General features: G+C 30.9%; 1 protein-coding gene across 1 annotated transcript in view; it reads right to left on the bottom strand.

Moving 5' to 3' along the window:
* Positions 1–281: 281 nt before the first annotated feature.
* LOC143071535 (signal recognition particle subunit SRP72-like) overlaps positions 282–16487 on the bottom strand; it is a 47178-nt gene continuing 30972 nt past the window's right edge. Inside the window, exons 17-20 of the mRNA XM_076245903.1 lie at positions 4017–4066; positions 2788–2895; positions 1282–1321; positions 282–617 (exon numbers count right to left, since the gene is read on the bottom strand). Coding sequence (XP_076102018.1) covers positions 440–617; positions 1282–1321; positions 2788–2895; positions 4017–4066 — 376 coding nt within the window. The 3' untranslated portion in view covers positions 282–439. The remainder of the gene's footprint in view (positions 618–1281; positions 1322–2787; positions 2896–4016; positions 4067–16487) is intronic.

The following is a 16487-nucleotide window of genomic DNA, read 5'->3' on the forward strand; positions in this document are numbered from 1 at the left end:
TATAGAGCGGATTGACGAACAGACAAGTCACTATAAGGAAAACTGGCAATTACAATTTTAAGTTCATTCAACAGAATTTTTTTTTCAAGACGAGCAAGGACCATAAATTAAAAGTAATATTGAAATACACCAGACCTTTGATAACGTATATCATTGAATTTGAAGCAAACAAAATCTACTATCCTGAGGAATGGAAAATAATGTTGAAAACAAATGACTGAAATCTGTGACAGTTGTTCTGTGGGTTGTGAAATTGACTGATTCAGCAAAAACACACAATCTTAATAACTAAAACCTGACCAATAATTTATTTGATGTTTAAACTGATACAATACAACACATAATTCTCTTTTTAAAATATGTCAGAAGTTTAACAAATGTCAAATATTTAACGTTGCTGTTCATTTATCCTTTTTTTCCTGTAATAGCATGTACTCCACTACCACTTTCCACCACCACCCTTCTTCTTCTTTTTCTTGTTTGCCTGTGCAGGTTTTTGTTGCCTTGGTCCCTGTGCAGTGGGCTGGCCAGAACCAGGAGGGGAGGTTGGCTGACCTGGACGGGGTGAACTTGCTTCACTTCCTGATCCTCCACCAGTGGTAAGCTTACTGTTATCTCTGTAAAGTTAACAAAAGTTTAGCATACATGTAAATAAGTTAAGATTGAATAAATTAAACCATAACAGGTATACCATGGATTCATCATTACCGGTATTCATTGGATACCAATTTTTGTGAATTTCATGGGTACAGGTGAACCACCAACAAATAACAAGTTTTATAGGCTTGCATGCAGACCTTGGCCAAATAACATAATTAAACATCCAGGAACATCCAAGGTTGTGTTAATCATATAAAATTGGTTCCCACAAAAAATTAATGAATCTACAGAAAATCCTGAATTTGTATGTTGATGTCATCTTAAATGTGTACATGTGCTGCTGTTATTTTTCAAGGATGAAGAATCATGTTTGAAATGATTGTAAAGTGGATAGATTACAGCAATAACACCTACATTATAAAAGCATGTGTGTGCCAAACAAAAAGCACATTTACAAATTGTGTGTCTGGAATAACTAATGCATTCATCAGACAGTTAGTCTGATGAATTAAAAAAAATTCTCTCAGAAAGAATTTGCACTTAACATCAATTTGTTCATTTAAGAAACAAAAAAAGTATTTAAAAAACTGTTGAAGGCACTGAGGCATATCAATATCTTTAAAAAAAAATATTCAATTTAATGATTTTTTACAATGAGTGATAGTCACATGTTATACTTACATGTCACCAGCAGGACCTGATGCTCCTTGTGTTCCTTTGCCTGTAATAATAATTATCAGTAATCAAATGTACTGAAACAATATCTTATATTCAACATGTCTTATTCTGTGAAGATCAAGTTTGACTACTTTCATATTTAATATTCAAGTATTGAACCTCTATCTTCATGTGCGACTGACTGTATCTAAAAGTCTGAACAATTTGAACTGATATTTATTATCATCATGCATGCAAACAAAAAACGACTGGCAGTTAAGTAAACCAAGGAGGTCATATGAGAAGGAGAGAGGACGAAAGACGATAATTACACATAAAATGTTATCGACTTTTCTGTAAGTGGGTGTTGTTAATTTGTTGAGATCTGCTCTGTCACAGAGGGAGATTTTGTCCTAATTACATACCCGAGTAAGAACGGAAACACCTGAGGTGTCATAAACTGACCGGATATACGATTATTGACATGATAATAAGATTTTTTGTGAAATCTTTTATTAAGTAATTAAAAATTTAAATTTTATGTTAAAAGTAAACTTATTACTTATAGAAATGAAACGAATATCTGTCTCATTGCCGTCAAGGTAATATCAACAGAAAGCACTTTTACGTTGTTCCCGATAAATTTCTCTATGTTTTAATTGCAAATATTCCTTCCGGTCGTTACTGGTCACTGTAACTAAAGTACTTTGCATATTCGTATATTTTCTATGATTATTACCTGCCAGTTCTCATCAACAGAAATTGAAAGGTGAAGCGAAAATCTTTGTTTAAAGTAATGTAGTATTGATTAAAAATTGCACACTAACTTTCCTTTGAACCCTCATAACTTTGTCATTTCTTTATCTTTTTTTACGGTAGACAGATGATTGATTTTGAAATTGCGCATCCGATCTTTTTCCATATCAAAAACACATATACACTGCATTGTTACCAAAAATACACCTGACTTTAATGACCCAGTCACTGATAACAATCACGTGACATATGCAATTAATCTAATAGCCCGACCTGCTTGGGGTAACAGCCCGGTACATCAGAGGGCCATGTCAAGTGGGTGATAAACATGTTGGTTTCTTTATAATTTTATTATTTTTCTCTGATCGAACTGCTATCCTGGGGATCCTGTTCTCTCTCCTTCACATATAAACTCCTTGGTAAAACCAAGCAATTGGTTTGGAAAGTTATAAATCAATGCAGAATAGTTGATTAGCCAACTCATAAAAGATATATTTCATGAATTTGTAGATTTAACCGACTTCCTTATACTTCCTGATAAAACCAATCATTTCTATGTGATGTAATAATTGCAGCAGTCACATCACTTCAAAAGCTACACACACATATGTCATCAGAAAATGTAGGGCTATCAGCTTTCGTAACTATTACAACTTTGTAAAAAAAACCAACAGATTTACATAAATGTACCCTACCAACTGTATGATTGTGTAAAACACTCCAGAGATGAAACACAGAAAGAAATAGTGATAAATATAAGTTTAAATTGTTTACCTATATCTCTCCTCTTATCCTTCTTTTTCCCTCTGTAATATGATCTTTCTCTTCTTGGTAACCACCTCTCTGGGTCAATCTCAGCATCAAGATTCTTGGGAAGTTTTCCTATAATGGAATAAAATATAAAAACATAAAATTTTAAGATTTTTATATACTATAATGATTTTCTTTTTTGAGACAGCAACACATTTGTGCCATTTGTCTTAGCACCTATCTTTTCTTGACACTTTCCATGTTGGAACAGTTACAGCATGGAAGTATCTTATTGAACTTGTACGTTCATGGTTGTATGATGATATTGAATTGATGCTTTATGTCCAGTGGTAATTACAACAAGCAAATCATGCAAAGAACATGTATATCAGATATAAATATGACCCCCCTTTTGCTTTGTTCTATACCAACAACCTGTTAAATACTGACAAAATATACTTTCAATCATACTTCAAAAATATTATAAGAAGTATGGGCACACAGAGGTTTTTACAAGCTACATGTGCAAAATTTTAAATTTATACATAAGTGTACATGGAAAAAAGGCACTTTTGTATGAAAGTAAGAAAATTAAATGATAGAATTTTAAATTAAATAAGTTTTATAATGCCCATTCAGAAAATAAAAAGTATGTATTGCTCCATAACAAAATAGGATAATTTAGTGTACATTCCTTTTAAGATGCATTTTCTTGGGTCTCTTCCCTGATAAACAAAGTTTTCTAATTTTGAAATTATGAAATCATTTTTATTTTATATAAATGTTACAAAAGGTGTTACCAAAAGATACTATAATTGTTTTCCCATTTAAAGGAAAAGCAAAACAAATAAATTCAATTTCTGCATACAATTTTCTAGTTTAAACTTAATAAAAATTTGGACCAACCATTTGCAGCTATTTGCAATCAAAAATTAGTTAAGACCTTGGATCTACCATAATCTATGAACAAGGAGAACATAATGTGTATTTTGATGTATAACATTTTATTTTATGGAAATTTCTTTCAGTCATGATCATTAAATTTTTATTGTTTTATTTTATTTGATGAAACAAGTGCACAAGGGCCAGTAAGTGTAAAGTGAAAAAAAATTAATCCGCCACCAAAGCTTGCTAGAAACATTTAAAAATACTGGAAAACACATGGAATATACTGTTTGTTTCCAATCATTTTATTTTATTGTGTGAATGTGTATACATAATGAATAAAACTGAAAATTCTCCATTAATTTTACCTTTCTTTTTCTTCTTACTCTTTGATTTCTGGACGATCATATCACCAGCTCTGCAAGTAGAAATATTTATGTGTAACATTTTATGTCATAATACTTTGCTATATTTTATAAAACATTATAATCTGTCTATCTTCTAATCTTTTAAGTTTTACATTGTATGTAAGTGGGATAAACAAATTGGAAAACATTGAACAAAATCAGATTTTCAGTAGGAACAAAATATAATAATTCATGACAAAATTATCTTTGCATTGAAAGTACCGAGATAATTTTCAATTTGTGTGAAAGTTTAAACAGATAAAAGGGTCTTATAGCGATTTTTTATAGCATATGAAATTCTCATCTTCCTATTGCAAATCTTATGTTTCATCCTACAATATCATTTATTTATCTTACAATCATCTAATCAGAGGGAAAAAAATATACCTCTTTTTAGTTCAATGATTGCAATGTCCTATCATATGACAGAAATTCAAAATTGGGAAAGATCATATTGCTATAAATGTTTGATAGGAATTATGAAAATTGAGAAGATTTTTTTTTCTTTTCCACGGAAAAAAGAATACACTTAGGACATATATTTTAGAGATTTGTCTGGGTTTTGCTAAATCTCCATTATAAAAATAAGAAGATGTATGATTGCAAATGAGGCAAATATTGATCAGAATTCCACATGAAGTGGATTTAAGCAATGATAGGTAACTGTACAGCCTTAAACAATGAGAAAACCAATACCTCATAGTAGGCTATAAAAGGTCTTGACATGAAAGATGATGTGAAATAATTGAAAGAGAATACAAACGGCCTAATTGATGAATATTTTCAAATACCGGTAGTAAGTGAAAGTGTTGTATATATATTTCTTTACATTACGAACAGTTTATGCTGTTAAACATGTATACTATGTTAATGTCATTTAAGTAAAATACAATATTGTTAACATATTCTGTTGAATAATTCATTTTTAATTGTAACTTATAATCAAAATGAGCCATGAAATTTATATTCAGAGAAAACAGACACATAGACTCAAAAGTAGCCATAAGATATTTAGTAGATAGTAGGACAAATATGAGCAAGTGTAGTCATGAGATATTTGTATGTTGTCATGTTACACTATTGTTTCAGATGAGGGAGAAGGTTTGGTACTATTAAAACTTTAAACCACGCTGCAATTGTTTGCACCTGTCCTTAGTCAGGAATCTGATGTTCAGTAGTTGTCGTTTGTTTATATGGTTAATAAGTTTTTCTCGTTTTTTTATATAGGTTAGACCATTGGTTTTCCTGTTTGAATGGTTTTACATTAGTATTTTTTTGGGAGCCCTTTATAGCTTGTTGTTTTTGGTGTGAGCCAAAGCACTGTGTTCAAGACTGTACCTTGACTTCTAATGGTTAACTTTTATAAATTGTGACTTGGATGGAGAGTTGTCTCATTAGCACTCATACCACATCTTCCTATATCTATAAGATATTTAGTAGATAGTGGGACAAATATGATCAAAAGTAGTCATGAGACTTAATTAGAGATATATTTAGTTATGAGATAGTTTTATAAGGGTTTTAGGACGATTCATATTTTGTGGTCAAACGATGTCTTCTTGTCTATCTTATTACCTTTTGATAATTAATTTTCTTTCTCTATTTTAAAACTTTATATGTTATTCATCAATATAACAGTTATATTTGTACAGGTTTTTTTGTTGTTTTTTCATGCTTCAGAAAATTTCACAAAAACAAATAGTGGTAAGAGTTGAATGAACTTTCCCTCTATTACGTCAGTTTGTTAACTAATGTTTGTTCATCAGATAATATTTGTTGATGATTATATTTTTTTTACTTAAGTCTAGTATTAAACAATTTTCTTTAAAATTAGGCAAATAATTAAAACAACAAAAAATAATTTATAAAAATCAAATGAAGAACAAACTTTTTTACTGGCATAAATTGTTCACATTTAAATAATGAAGCCATTCTGTTTTATATCGAAAAAACCCAAAAAGCCGATAGATTTTGTCAAGATTTCCAAATGAAAGCCACTTTTCCTCTTAAAATCATTAACACTCATTAATATGCAAAACTTCTCCCGTTATCACCTCAGATAAGCCAAAGGATGATAACTGTAAAGGAACAGCAGTTGGTGACAAACCCATAAGAACTAATTACTGCTGGAGATTTAATTATCTCTAAACCAGAGAGCGTGGGCGACAGAATCAATATTTGGTTAGCTTTGTCAGCACAGTTAATCTTCCTAATACCCTTATCAAAGAATGGCTAAAAGATCAATCTGTATTCCACACGGGCAAGAGATTGCTGGGTTTGTCAATCTGACAAACGGAGATGCATCAACCTCTATTCAAGTTTTTGCTGGCATAATTTAACGAAAAAACTACCGGTACATAAAATTAATATCACTCTATGTTCTTGTGCTTGGAATATCATAGACTTGCTACAATTTCCTATCTTATATTTCTTTCTTACTAATTCTTATGTTTTTTTGAAAACGGCCATTATACTGTCTGCAGATGTCTGTATAATTGAAATCTCTATATTAAAGCAGTAAAATTATTAAAGGGGTAAAATTGTACAAAAGAAAATTAGTAAAGGACATGTAGCAAGTCTAAGAATATCACCAAGGTAGGTGAGAATTCCTTCCTTTTTTTCAAACAGATAGCTGTATATTGCATCTTTTTATTTGTTTTGTTGCAACACATCCCAGTTTTTAATGTACTGTCATCCAAATATTGATATATTACAATTTCAAATGGTTGACTGGAAAGGTAAATAAAACACCTTAATTTAATAAATTGTTATCTTCTACTATGGATGCTTTGATGATTTTTATTGCATAATGTTTTCCTTATATGGTCTTGTATTGTTAGGAGTAAAGAGAAATACATTTTACAATACATGACATAATTTGTGCCTTACCAAATGATATTATTGAACCCATATGCCAGAGGTAGATTAAGCAAAGGCCAGGGCCCTATTTATGGAGCTACATACTTGATAAATGCATGCACCTTTTACAAGCATCAGTCCAAACATATGCTAAATTTGATAACTCTTGTTATTTCTTTTTTTTTGGTGTACTGGTAATTCTATAAGTTTTGTCAGTCGGCATGGAATAAACAATGTCATTTTTTGAAATTATTCATTTTGTGTACTTGGAAGCATTCAATCTTAATTGCAAATGTGAATCAAGTACAGAAAGAAATAAAAATAAGCAGCTGTGCCATTAATACGCCTTATCTTTTCTGACATCTGCCCACTAGCAAACTTATGTGACAGTAAATTAATAAATTTACATCCTTTAGAAAAAAATATTGAAACTGGAAACTCAAATGACCTTGTATTGTTTACCTGGCATCTAAACTGACAAGATTTCAGAAAAGGGATGGTTTTAAGCCAGTGAAATAGTCATGTAATGACACATGGAATAAAAAATCTACCGTAATGAGCTAAATGCAGTAAATTAACTCCTCAAACATTATTCAGCACATTTTTGATGAAGTTCCACATACCCAGCTTCCTCCCACACAATCATCAACAAAAACAACAGGCAATGTCTCAGATTTTTTCACCTATATACCTTAATATAACAGTTATATTAAAGTATTTAGGAAAATAAAATTCTGAGACAAGTGCTTGTGATAAAAACTACAAGAATACATATATTTTCTCAAATTTAACAGCAGTATGAAACAAGGAAAATATTATGTACATGGGTTTTAATATTTACATGGATTTGCATGTAAACAGATGTAAAATGACATGCATTGGTTACCTTTAAAGGTGTATTAAAATTATGTACACTCCAATGTTAACGTTAGTCATTGTTAAAGGTCATGTTTTTTTCTGAACTGAACATGCTGCTGCAGGGAGTTTCATTTCAGCAGACTTAATATACTTTATTTTTGCTTTCAGTACCTCCAAATATTCTTTGACGCAGAATTATTTAAAATCTTTTTTGTTGTGGCTATGTTCAATTTCTCTCTTTACTAAAAGTTTAGATATAAAAAGAAGTAGATTTGGTATGATTGCCAATGAGACAACTCTCCACAGAAATTAACAGCTTTATGCTAAGATAATGATTGATTTTAAGTTTAGATCTTATATAGAATGATATCTGTTGTATGTTTCTCTGTGTATTAAATCACCTTGATATAGCCTTTTTGTGATGATGTGGCTGAAAGCAACCACCAATCAATGAAGTAATCTGTGTTCTATTTGGTATTTCACTGATCTAGACATACAATATTAAGTGAGGTTTTTTACTTCTTCTATTTTAAAAATCAAATCACAACCACACCTAAGAATCTATAATCTTTAGAAAATCTGCAAGGAAGCTGACAATCTGATTACAGACCCCAAAAATAAGACTGATCATACTGATTACAGCACCAAAACGATAACTAATTACAATCAATAGCCAGGTAAGTAAGTCACTCCTACGATACAGGTGTAAATCTGTCACTTATCCAACATCTGTACAGGCTCCCAGCTGAATCATACCTTTTTATTTAATTATTCACAAAGTACAAAAGTTCATTATTTATTTATTCACTCGTTGTTCCAAAAAAATTTTCATTGAAATTATTTTAAAAATTAATAAACTTGTCTCGTTCAACAGGATATTTAGAATATTTTCAAAGATATTATTTGACAATAAGAACCAATAATCAATACTGGGTTTACAGTAAAATAATACCATAGCCTTCATGTGAACTGTTAAATTAAATGTAGTGTACAAACTTATTACAGGATTTAATATGCTGCTGTCAGCATTAATATTATCCAAAACTGACTTGCTAGGAGAAATTTACTCAAAGTAAATTTTTTTTTACAAAACTGAATGACCATGAACAATCCATAATACTAAAACTCATACTGACTTTAAGGTGCCTGTCTTACATTAATTATAATCTCTTTCCTAATACAAGTGGAAATTGATGTCAAATTAAACTGAGAAACATATAAACACACCAAAATAAAAAAAGACTTACAAGACTAACAAAGGCCAGAGTTCCTGACTTGGGCCAGGCACAAAAATACTGTATTTTCCCTATGGTTAGATTTTTAATTGCAAAATCCAGAGAATTGATTTTTAAAGCAATTCTTGTTTATAAAAATAAAATAAAATTATTATGCCAATATGTTTTGTTACTTTCTTTAGGAAATTTTACTTATCACCCTTGCCTACAATTCTGTACTTAAAAGTGAATGGTAAGTATTAGTCTGAAAGACCTCTTCTTTTTAGGCTAACAATGACCTCACTGCTACAGCCTTAACAACAAGGTACACTGATAACATTAATATCTTGACTATAAGAAGAACGGAACTACAGGCCTTCATAGTTCCTAAGGAGCAAAGGAAAATACATTATTTTGTTTTTGTTATATGGACAATTTCACTAGGTGTTGAGCAATAACAAATATTTGGTGCACACAAAGATCAATCATGTTATCTTCATTTCAATGGTGGAACTACAATTGATCTTTTTGATGTTGTGAAAATAGAAAAAGAAAAAAAGACTTCAATTTTCCCATTTTAGCAATATTTCAGCAGTACCTGCATATTGAGTAAATTTCTCTTAGATTGCATGTTATGAGGAACAGGATTGATATCACTACTTAAACAGGAAATTCTGACTTTTCTGGAGCACATGAGATCATCCCTTTTTTATTTTTTTTTTTTTTATTAAATTGCAGTTTAATTGTAGTGTTCTTTTTATTGACAGTTGTCTTTTCATCTTTATACTTTTGACCATGATGTGGTCTTGTCTTTTTTTTATTGGTTTATTGGAATAAATTTTCTCATTTGTTTTGATACCTTCTTTAATGGAAAAGAAGAACTCTGTAAAAGAAGAACTTTGAATCTTTTAATTGTTGTTCAAAATGTTATAAATCATTATTTATTGCTTCATTTTTACATAAAAGATACCTTGTAAAAAAGATGTAAGAAACCCTGAGATTGTAATGAACACATAATCCAGAGCACAAAGTAGCTTACAGAGTAAACTGAGAAGGCTGCCTACATTCACTGTTCATGCTGTGAGAGTCTTTAAAACTATCACATATCACTGATATCAGGTATTATTCAGACATGTTTTACAAAGAATCTTAGTTACATGTACAGAATCCTGATAGTAGGCTTATATGCTACATAATTTAGAAGAATTTCGAGAATCAAACATGCCAAAGGTCCACCAATGAAAAGTTCGGATCTCTCTCTTTACAGTCAAGGATATCTAATGTATAATACATAAAATGGGAAACAGGAGTGACCAAAAATAATAGTCAGCACAACAGACAACATTGCCAAATAGGAGATGTAAATACAAATGGAAAGAACATTTTTCACATGTTAAAATTATAGATAGCAGCCTTTGAAACTTACATGGGATGAACATCAATTTCCTGGTGTATACCGAAAATTTCCTCTTAATTCTTTCAGAATATAATTTCTTTAAAATTTTCTTACAGGTTTCATATCTTCCAGTACTGTATATGATTGCTGTATGAATTCTACTATGAATGTCAGTGGATGATATTAGAGGGTAAAACAGCATGGTGTCATATCAGCAGGTTAAAAAATGCAATCTTTTCTTTTTTTACAAAAAGAGAAAGTATACCATAAGAGAAGATTATAGGTTTAACAACTCAATCATTTGATATACACTTTTGTTATTTCATTTGATGTACACTTTGTTATTTCATTTGATTATATAAAATAAACCTGCTAAAGTCACCTTTTTTTTTTATTACACACTGTATTAGAATCACATAACTCCACAGTTGATATCATTATGAAACCTATATACACCATTGTAAAGTTCAGATCTCTCTTTACAGTCAGGGATATGTAATGCATAATACTGTGTATTACATGAAATGGGAAACAGGTGTGATAAAAACTATTGGAAAGCACAACAGACAACGTCTCCAAATAATAGATGTAAAAACAAATGCACAGAATATATTTTGCATATTAAAACTTTTGACTATGAACATCAATTTCCTGATGTATGTTGAAAATTTCCTTTTAATTCTTACTGAATATAATTTCTGTAAGATTTTCTTACAGGTTTTACATCTTCCAGTACTGTATATGATTGCTGTATGAATTCTATTATGAATGTCAGTGGCTGATATTAGAGGGTAAAACAGTATGGTATCATATCTGCAGGTTAAAGAAATGCAATATTTTCTTTTTTTTAAAAAGAGAAGTTACCAGAAGAGAGGATTATAGGTTCAACAACTCATTAGAATTGGAAATCATTTCAGATCAACTGTTGTTTTTTCAATTGATTGTAAAAACAAACCTGCCAAAGTCCCTTTTTTTATTATATTATAGTGTTGTCAAATCGTACACTTTTGCCTAACCGGTTACTCGGATAATCGTTCGACCGATTAACTGGTAATTTAAGTTGGTGTTTGAAAGCCTTATCAATAGAACCCTTCACATAGATATAAGTTGTGGTATGAGTGTCATTTTGACAACAAGTCATAAATACTCTTTTAGAATTGAAGTTTTTCCTTTAGCATTATAAGGCTTGTCTGTGAGGATTCCTGGCGAAGTTTGACTTTTAATAATCAAATACACCGTATCAACTATAGCGTTTGTACCAACTTCAGATTAAAAAATCCAAAAAAAAATCTTAATCTCGTAGAATTGAATATGTCATATGTCTGAAACCGATTATTTTTTCCTTTTCTCTTGTTGTCTCCAAAAATAATAGAGTGTGTTTCAATTTGAAATGATTAATTATAAAAAAGAAGATGTGGTATGATTGCCAATGAGACAATTCTTCACAAGAGACCAAAATGACACAGAAATTAACAACTAAAGGTCATTGTACATGCTGTACGACCTGTTTCTTCACTGTGTTTGCTTTTTTCTTTAAGCATGTTACTCGTACTTTCACGTATACATTGAGTACATTCACATTGGTTTGCATTTCACAATTTTTTAATTTAAAGTAATACTAACCCTTGCACTACGGAGATTGCACATTTAAATGTAGGTTTACATAATATTAGAATCGAAAACGAAATAATAAATAATTAGTAAAATTAAATCTCATTACTGATTAAAGTTACTGTTAAAAAAACATGTTTACTAATTATGATTCTTAAAGATCCTGCCCCGAACTCTAATTAATTTTATGTTTTTAGGATTAACAATAGCAATCAATATACTGGACAATTGATCCGTCCAAGGAGGTTATATTAGAAGGAGAGAGGACGAAAGACGATAATTACACATACAATGTTACCGACTTTTCTGTAAGTGGTTGTTAATTACTTGAGATCGACTCTGTCACAGAGGGAGATTTTGTCCTAATTACATACCCGAGTAAGAACGGAAACACCCGAGGTGTCATAAATTGACCGGAAATATAATTATTGACATATTAATACGATTTTTTGTGATATTTTTTATTAAGTAATTAAAAATTAAAATTTTATGTTAACTTAAAAGTTAACTTCTAACCAATAGAAATGAAATGAATATCTGTCTCATTGCCGTCAATGTTAATACCAACAGAAAGCACTTTACGTTGTTCCCGATAAATTTCTCTATGCTTCAATTGCAAATATTCTTTCCGGTCGTTACCGGTCACCGTTACTAAAGTACTTTGCATATTCGTATATTTTCTATAATTATTACCTGCCAATTATCATCAACAGGAATTGACAGGTGAAGCGAAAATCTTTGTTTAAAGTAATGTAGTGTTGAATAAAAATCGCACACTAACTTTCCTTTAAACCCTCATAACTTTGTCATTTCTTTATCTTTTTTCACGGTAGACAGACGATTAATTTTGAAATTGCGCATCCAATCTTTTTCCATATCATAAACACCTATACACTGCATTGTTACCAAAAATACACCTGAACTCTAATGACCCACTCACTGATAACAACCACGTGACATATGCGAATTATCTATTAGCCCGAACTGATCGTGGTAACAGCCCGGTACATCAGAGGGCCATGTCAAGTGGGTGATAAACATGTCGGTTTCTTTATATTTTTATCATTTTTCTCTGATCGAACTGCTATCCTGGGGATGTTAATTTTGTATCAAGCAGAGTGTTCACTCTCCTTCTAATATAACCTCCTTGATCCGTCAAACTAATTACCACAACGACAATTTTTAAATAAAACAACTATTTAATGATTTGATTTTCAACCCAAATTTATATCAAATCTATCGAAATTGAAAAAAGTCCGGTTAACCGGTTAGCGTTTTTGGTATTCGGTATTCGGTCGTTTGACCGATTAACCGGTTAACCGGTTAACCGTTGACAACACTATTATATTATAATCAAATAACTCGAGTTGATATCACTATGAAACCTATATAATTTCAAAAGTTTAAGGTTAGATATAATGAACAGAAACCAATATTGAACTATAATATTAACCTTGTAATATAATTAAAGGTCAGATTCAGTTGTATAAGCCAGAGGAAAGGGAGATTTAGATCAATCTATATGTCAATTAGTTTTTTTTGTTAACATTTGATTTACAGGTTGAACAATCTACTAATATTTCAAGTATGATAATCTACCGCCTCTAACAAACAGATATTATATATATAAGAATAGTGAAAAGGATAGTGTAATATGACTTCTAGATTCATTATACCATTTCCACTCCCTGATTTCAGGTGAGACAACATCGTAAAAAACAAACAAATCAATAGACAAGTTTTATCAATGGTTTGTAGTAATAGTACATGGTCAATACTCATTATTTATTCATTAGAGTCAGGCTATCACTATTTGACACACCATTATCTATAATACATCCATTTGTCAGGCTTTTAATTCATCACTGTTAAAGACTCATTCGTTCTACAATAAAAGCCAATGTAGATCATGCTAATACAAATCAATTACAATACTAAAGGCCCTTACCAATAATAAATATTCTTTACGATTAGAATTAGTTTGTATTTTTCAAATTACGGTTTTCCTAAATGAAAATTACTGGTTTGTATCAAATATGATTAATAAGATATGAGCATAACCATTTTATGTAATTAATTTTTTTTCTGAAGGTATTAACTATAAAATTTGGAGATATGGTATGATTGTCAATGAGACCTGTATCCATTAAAGTAAAAATTAAAGAACCTTATTGAGCACGCTCACATACCCCACGTCCCCACATTGTCATTGGAGAAATTAAATAAGTATAAGAAAATAAAATTGTATCAAAAAAAATATTGAATAATAATTTCCTGTCAATATACATAGTATGTCCTATTATCTACAAAATTTCATGAAATTCTGTTGTGTGTTTTCAGAGGAGTTGAGATGACAAACTGTTGCAGAAGTACATTGAAGCAAATAAGTTCAAAGGGGCATAACTCCTAGAAAAAAAATTGAACCGTAATTTCCTGTTGATATGCACATCTACATAGTATGTCCTTATTATCTACAAAGTTTCATGAAATTATGTGGTTTGGTTTGAGAGGAGTTGCGATGACAAACTGTTGCAGTAGTACATTAAAGTAAATAAGTTCAAAGGGGCGTAACTCCTAGAAAAAAAATTGAATCGCAATTTCCCGTCGATATGCACAACTACATAGTATGTCCTTATGATCTGAAAAGGTTTCGTGAAATTCTGTTGTGTGGTTTGAGAGAAGTTGCGATGACAAACTGTTGCAGTAATACATTAAAGTAAATAAGTTCAAAGGGGCGTAACTCCTAAAAAAAAAATTGAATCGCAATTTCCCGTCGATATGCACAACTACATAGTATGTCCTTATGATCTGAAAAGGTTTCGTGAAATTCTGTTGTGTGGTTTGAGAGAAGTTGCGATGACAAACTGTTGCAGTAGTACATTAAAGTAAATAAGTTCAAAGGGGCGTAACTCCTAAAAAAAAAATTGAATCGCAATTTCCCGTCGATATGCACAACTACATAGTATGTCCTTATTATCTGAAAAGGTTTCGTGAAATTCTGTTGTGTGGTTTGAGAGGAGTTGCGATGACAAACTGTTGCAGTAGTACATTAAAGTAAATAAGTTCAAAGGGGCGTAACTCCTAGAAAAGAAATTGAATCGCAATTTCCCGTCGATATACACAACTACATAGTATGTCCTTATTATCTGAAAAGGTTTCGTGAAATTCTGTTGTGTGGTTTGAGAGGAGTTGCGATGACAAACTGTTGCAGTAGTACATTAAAGTAAATAAGTTCAAAGAGGCGTAACTCCTAGAAAAAAAATTGAATCGCAATTTCCTGTCGATATGCAGGGTGTAAATTTTTGCTTATTTTGGCGTATTGACCAATATCGCCAAAACAAATTCTGCCAATCTAAAAGTGTACATGCAAAGATATTGATAAAAGTTTTGAATCCTCATACTTCAAGCTTATTTATGTTTGTGAATGTTATGTTAATGGAGTTTCTGACTTATTCTATTTCATATCTATATTCATAAAGGCTTCTTGTCTGTCTTTTTTTTTTTTTTATATAAATGTGGCAACAAAAATGTTTTCTACTTCATTGAATATTTTTCCCATTAGACAAATTTGATTTTCACACTTCTCTGTCAACAATATCAGCTTGATAAATTCACCATCATTTATTGATCATTCAAATACATCAAGGAAGAAAAACGGCAACATGTTGAAATTATCATCGTATCTACCAATATTTGTATATCGACCATAATTTGGTATTGGGACCGTTTCCGATAGTGATAGAAAAGTGATAAAATATTGCATTTTGGGGAGAGAAGTTGTTGTTCTCGAAAAACCCACTAGTTCCATTAATACTATTCTAACACCAACACAACCCACAGAATAAAAGTTAAAGTTTTAGAACGTACAAAAAAAATACAAAAAGAAACCAAAGGCCGAATACCAAATTATGGTCCATATAAGCAATTCAACATTGAACAGTCAAATAAATATAATTTACAATAAAAATCATTAGACCTATACTTATATTGGACCAAATATTCCATGTAGTTTCATCACAAGAGTGCACACGCTGAAATGTCTCGCCTTCTATACTAATCATTGATATTATGTTGATAGTCGTAAGTATAAAGCTAAACTTTATTACAACTGTCACATAAACTTAACATTAACCAAGATAACTAAACAAAGAACAATGAACCTTGAAAATGAGGTCAAGGTCAGATGAACAATGCCAGGCAGACATGTACAGCTAACAATGCTTCTATACAACATATATAGTTGACCCATTACTTATAGTTTAAGAAAAATAGACCAAAACACAAAAACTTAACACTGTGCAATGAACCGTGAAAATGAGGTCACAGTCAAATAAAACCTGCGCAACTGACATAAAGATCATAAAATATTTCCATACACCAAATATAGTTGACCTATGGCATATAGTATTAGATAAAAAGACCAAAACTCAAAAACTTAACTTTGACCACTGAACCTAAAAATGAGGTCAAGGTCACATGACATCTGCCCGCTAG

This window comes from Mytilus galloprovincialis, chromosome 4 (assembly GCF_965363235.1).
Source record: "Mytilus galloprovincialis chromosome 4, xbMytGall1.hap1.1, whole genome shotgun sequence".
Classification (NCBI taxonomy): domain Eukaryota; kingdom Metazoa; phylum Mollusca; class Bivalvia; order Mytilida; family Mytilidae; genus Mytilus; species Mytilus galloprovincialis.